Genomic DNA, 6,000 nt, shown 5'->3' on the forward strand with positions numbered 1-6,000 from the left:
TTACAAAAATTTAACCTTTCTTCATGATCACGTGGCAACAATTCATGAACAACAGTGAGTTTGTATGGTTTCAATTTTAAGAGTTTGGTAGCTCGCCATGCTGAGGTCACCGAAATTTCAGTTTCCTGTGCAAGCCTGTGGAGTATGTTCTAATCTTTCTCCCACTTAGTCTAGTTTCTCCTCTGTAAGCACACTTTTATTTACCCTTCGCTTCTTATCAAGAATAGACCCTATTTCTCTAAATTAAGTGACAAGTTTTCGCACAGTATCTCCATGAGGGGCGGGCACACCTGGATATTCAGTTAAAAATCGCCTTACAACTTGCCTGCAAGAATTTGTTAACACATACGAATCATACATAAAAATTCTTTGTGGTAATGTGTAAGTATGTCGAGGCATTATGTAAACTATAGCACAGCACTAATACAGAAATCACATTTAATACCAAGTACAATAACACTTGTAGCACTAATACAGAAATAACATTTCATAAGAAGCACTTCAAAGCACGATCACACTGAAACAAAACCGCTGAATGACTCCCGTGCTTCTACAAAGGGGAGGGGATTCAAGTCAGCCGCAGTGCCGGGAGCTTGGTTATCAATGGTTGCTATTGCTAGCAGCTGTGCAATGGGCAACTCGACAGAGAAAGACACTGTATTTAAAAAGCACATATAACATGATGTTCTAAGTCACATTTTAATTTAATACATATATAGCATAGACAATATGCTAGGTAACTTCTAGATGTAAGGCAGGACATTGTGATAATTACTAGCCTGTTCAGTCATATACTGCCATATAACGCACTCCTTTTTGATAGCACGATAGACTTGCCGATGGAGTATGAAAGTCATTGTCTTTGAATAGCACAAGCTATTATTAGATTATTAGACAAAACTACAGAATTATTTTAACGTTGCATTATAAGAAGTATCTACTTATAATAATTTGGAAAACGTTCATTCTTTATAATAACTATATATAGGGAAACAAAATTTCCATCACTTCTGGTCTACGAACTCTTCCATTTTCTTTATTCTGTGGAGCAAATCTTCAACATTTACACATAGACAGAAGGTTAAGGTGATCCACAGCTATTCTGACAGTTAAGGTAAAAATAAACTCTATGCCTCCAACAAGGTTAGGAACTGCATTTACTGCACTCTGTCTGAGGACAAATGTTACATAACAATATTTTTTCTCTCAATGATTACTTATGACATGACACATCAAAATTCATATTATCATCCCATCAAAGTCTAAAATTCAAGTTCACAATTTGTTTACCATACTACTTACTGGTACAGTACACATACATCACACATACCAGTAACTTAAAAGTGATATATCTCTATATGAAACAAGTTCATCGCACCAAATTAAAATCATTTTCAATGCAAACAAACTCATAACTAAAAAATTAAAACCGTATGTCAATATGAAACAGAATAACAATAGACCTAATTCAAATTCCATATCAGTGGCAATGTGAAAGAGATTCAGAATTCAAAATTCAAGTATTTTAATGCAACTCAAAATGCGCGCGCGCGCTCGCACGCACGCACACACACAACACGATTTGACAGAAAATGTTATGGATTTATGTCCAAATCTGAAGTAAAATCACTACAGCACTTCCTTACGTATAACTGGGGTTAGCCTAAATCTAATAAGCACAGGGGGCACATACACATGCCTTCTCTTTGAACTCAGAAGCACGTCAGCAAAAACAACTAGGTAGGCCTAATTTAATTCACTATGGAATAACTCATACTTGGAAACACAACCGAACATTGTACCATCACTTTCACTATACTTCACTGCTCCTTTAACACTTAGGATTTACAGGTTATTTATGCTACACCACAATACAAATCAATTATATTTCCACATTTTTTCGCAAACTAAAACATGAACAAAACCTCTAGAAATGGCAACTTCACAATGACACAATAAACATTCATTTCAGATGATAACTTACTGAATTCTTAAATAGGCCCACAAACTTCTTAAATTTGTGTCGTTCCGTCGTATTTCACAGTTTTCCCGGGTAAACTCAAACACTAGTAGAAATTTTAATTGCCGGTATCATTTCTAATGAACATTTCAGTTAACTACTCGCATTTGCATTGATGTTCATTAAGGCCGTTTCTCAAAGCTACATTTTCAACTAAAGTGAACTAGATTGTTGACTAAATAGCCGGATGTGACGTCAGAAGTTATGATCCAAAGCTACATAGTGCATAGCAATCAAGTCCGTAGTAGCTAGTCAATGAAAATACTTGCTTGATTGCTGACTTGTTCACTAAACAAACATGGATACATCATCAGTGATTGGGGTTATGAAATCTGAAAATGCTTTGGAAGTGAAATAATGTAAATATAATGTAGAATAACACGTTAACTTTGAATACTGGCATTGCTGGTACCTTCTGTACAATGTTTTAAACATTATTGTAATATATTAAGCCCTTATCTTTTCCACATAATTCGTAATAAAACTGCATTAGGACACTGTTTTCTTAATTTAGTGCTGCACCGTGATGTCATGGTTTTTAGAAAAAATAATGAAGAAGGCCGTGTTTCAAGCATACATTTCCAAAGCTCCCTAGTGTGTAGTTTACAAGTCACCTAGTTGCTAGTCACTAGTGTGTAGTATGGACTTGAGCTTAGAGACAAGGCCTAACTACCGGTACCTACCACGAATTATATGTGACAGGTGCGAGTAATTACAAGACATAATAATAATAATAATAATATAAATTGGAATCTTCTCTTAATCGCATACTACCTATACAACACAACATAGGCCTACGCCAAACCAAAGTTTTATCACCACGCAGGCTGCATAAAACCACTAGGCTAGGTGTACGATTTAATAACACGTTCTGAAAGTAGCAGGTTAGGTATTAAAAAGAATTAGCTTAGGCCTTATGTTGTCATCTCCTGACTATCAATGTAGATGAGTGTGTAAAGAGTTACGCCCGATTTTAAATGCAAGTAGTATTATTTATTTGTTTCAATATTATGGTTAACTGAAACGAACCATAACCATAACCAGGACACAGTAATTCTAGTCACACTCAACAACAGCATCACAAAATAATAACAATAATATTAATAATAAGTTACTAGTCCTTGTACACGGGGTATGCATGCATGAATAGATATCAGGCGTAACTTCGTACACACCCGGCATATCTTATTTCACAGTATTGTTAAAGCAGGTATTTTAACCTAAAATGTTCTCTATGTTAGTTTACGTTCATTAACACATTAACTCACACATGTGAGTCTAAGGAGAATAGGTCTAATTAGTAACCAACAACTGTAAGTAATCCCAAACTATTAAATATATGCTGACTTTAACACTACAATTAAGTTGCGGTACACGAGATCAAAATTTACAATATCTAGGCTTACTGAAGAAGTGATCTCATGGAATTTAACAAAAACTCACCTAACACAATTTACACAGTCCCTGTGAGCATTATCAACGGCATGTATAAGTCTCCGACAAAGAGGATCAAACATTAGAATGCTCTTCTTTTCACACGCTGCAACCAAAAGAGATCTGCAACGAAAATGAGAAATAATAATTACTACATGTCAACACTTGCTATTAGCATAGTGAGTGGTGAATGTAAATCCAGATAAGATGCATTTCATATTACTGCAGCAATATTGTATATTAACGTGAAAATACATAAAAATAACTTACCCATCAGGTGAAAATTCCAAGTTAAATACACCACCATGCATAGCATGTCTCAAATTTTCTCCATGATCCCATGATGTGCATGGAAGAATGGAAGAATATAGCCGTTTTGAAAATCTATCAGCATATCCTAATGGAAATCGTTGGCCAATTTCTCTTTGTCTTAACCAAGAATTGTTCATTATTCTCGTCTTCACCTTCGGCATTGTGGTGTCCTCGGTTTTTACCTTACAATATTCAAGGCCCCACTGAGAGCACAATGACAAATTAATGGAAATTATTATTTTTTAAATTCTAACTGGATGTCACCCTGCCTGAGAACCACAATATTCGTCTTGAGCTTTTGGGTTAAGTTCACACGAATTTAAATTAACACTTTCCACCAATTATACCTGCACACTTTATGGCAGAATACCATTACACATGTTTACACCAACACTCCATGTTGTGACAATCGTGACTGAATGGAAGTTCTGTATCGACCTTCTATGCAACGTCGACATTTTGTAACTCGATGGTTGTGATTATCGATATATTGAAATAACTGACAACGAGTCGGAGTTTCAATCATGAGAATGTAATGGTAATTATTATAAAGAGATGAATAATATCAAGCCACTACATTTTAAAAGTAGCGTACCAGTTAAGTCACTTACTGGATTATAACATATCTTCATGACAACAAAATGTACTGAGAACATACGTGATCTTGTCATGCGTCTATCATAACAAGAGGTGATTCAAGGCGTCCAGATTTTGGCGGGAAAGTACGGATTAGAATTCCCGTGCCTCCCCCCTTTCTTTCTTTTTCCTTTTTTTTTTATCTGTTATTTAACGACACTATCAACTACTAGCTTCCTTAGCGTCTTTGGAATTGGTGATAGGGAGATGAGACCGAGAATTCGCAATGGATTGCCCGACATTCACCTTACAGTTGGAGAAAATCTCCGAAAAAAAAAAAAAAAAAAAAAGCAAACCAGGTAATCAGTGCAAGCGGGAATTGAATCCACATTCAAGCGCAGCTCCTTATCAGCAGACAAACGCGCTGCCGCTTGAGTTAGACTGGTGACTTGTCCCGTGCCCTACGCTAATGTCTCGCGAGACATACATTTGTACCGCTTTTTGTATTTAGCCTACTTTCAGAGTAAGATTTCATGAGTTGACAATAGCCTATTGATTATTTATTAAACATCCTCTCACAGGTTGTCGAAAGTGATTGTTTTAAAAACATTTTCTCATTCCAAGGGTTCCACGTGGTACACATACCATAATTTGATTCAAAGCAGGATATAAATCATACTGATATGAGGTACACACAAGAACTATAATTTTAAAACTATGAATATAATTTCAACATACCGGTACTGTATTTTGAGCACTGAAGATTTTTTATTGTGCATTTTCGTTTTGATGTCATTATATTACACGCTGGTGCTATTACATGTAAAATGGGCTAATACCGATCACTTTTAATACATTTTCGTACGTAGTTCATTAGCATTTTCTTTAATATGTGCGTAATAAAACAATTAATTATCTCCCAATCTTTAAATACCTGTAGATACATTTTTCACAATTTGACTAATTTTAATTATCATTTTATTTAAGAAAAAATCAGTGATCGGTGTTACCTCATACGATGGGGTAATACCGATCACCTGTTTAATTTCCCTCATGATCGCTGTCAAACTGTTCAAGGGGTTTTACCGATCAATAATTTATGTTTTAAAAAAGATTTAAAGAAAAATCAGTGATCAGTGATAACTGGTAGAATGGGATAATACCGATCAGCTATTAAATTTCCCTTATGATCACTATTAGAGTATGAAGGTGTTATACCGATCAGTATTTTAAGTTTAAAAAATGTTTAAAAATTATTTTAAACTTAGGGCTTACAAAGAACAATGTACCATGCTATATTTCATCATTTTTCAAGAATACAAATTACAGAATTCATGGAAATCCGATTTTGGCATTACTCCCATATTTGTTTTCTTCCACTGCTCCATGCTGCCTTCAGTGGATGAGAGAATGCCACATCAAGTGGCTGACATTAAGTGAATTGTATTAGGTGGCAAGAACACATACCGTATCTTATATTGTTTTCTTCACATAGCTTAATTATAAGATAACTAGATAAATTAACGCCGATTGTTACTTTAGACCCTTGTAATTTCTTTGCATAGGGGAGAAGCATCTTACAAAACCATTTCTCAGAAGTTCCTAAGTCAAACCAGTCGCTTTTATTGCGACCATATTCTGCACCATTAATTCCACCT

General features: G+C 35.1%; 1 protein-coding gene across 1 annotated transcript in view; it reads right to left on the reverse strand.

Annotated features, from left to right (window-relative positions):
- Positions 1 to 4,523, reverse strand: part of LOC138709112 (DDB1- and CUL4-associated factor 10 homolog) — a 47,930-nt gene extending 43,407 nt beyond the window's left edge. The window contains exons 1-2 of the mRNA XM_069839644.1: positions 3,725 to 4,523; positions 3,464 to 3,577 (exon numbers count right to left, since the gene is read on the reverse strand). Of these exons, the coding sequence (XP_069695745.1) occupies positions 3,464 to 3,577; positions 3,725 to 3,927 (317 nt within the window). The 5' untranslated portion in view covers positions 3,928 to 4,523. The remainder of the gene's footprint in view (positions 1 to 3,463; positions 3,578 to 3,724) is intronic.
- Between the last annotated feature and the right edge of the window lie 1,477 nt (positions 4,524 to 6,000).

This window comes from Periplaneta americana, chromosome 11 (genome assembly GCF_040183065.1).
Source record: "Periplaneta americana isolate PAMFEO1 chromosome 11, P.americana_PAMFEO1_priV1, whole genome shotgun sequence".
In the NCBI taxonomy this organism is placed as follows: domain Eukaryota; kingdom Metazoa; phylum Arthropoda; class Insecta; order Blattodea; family Blattidae; genus Periplaneta; species Periplaneta americana.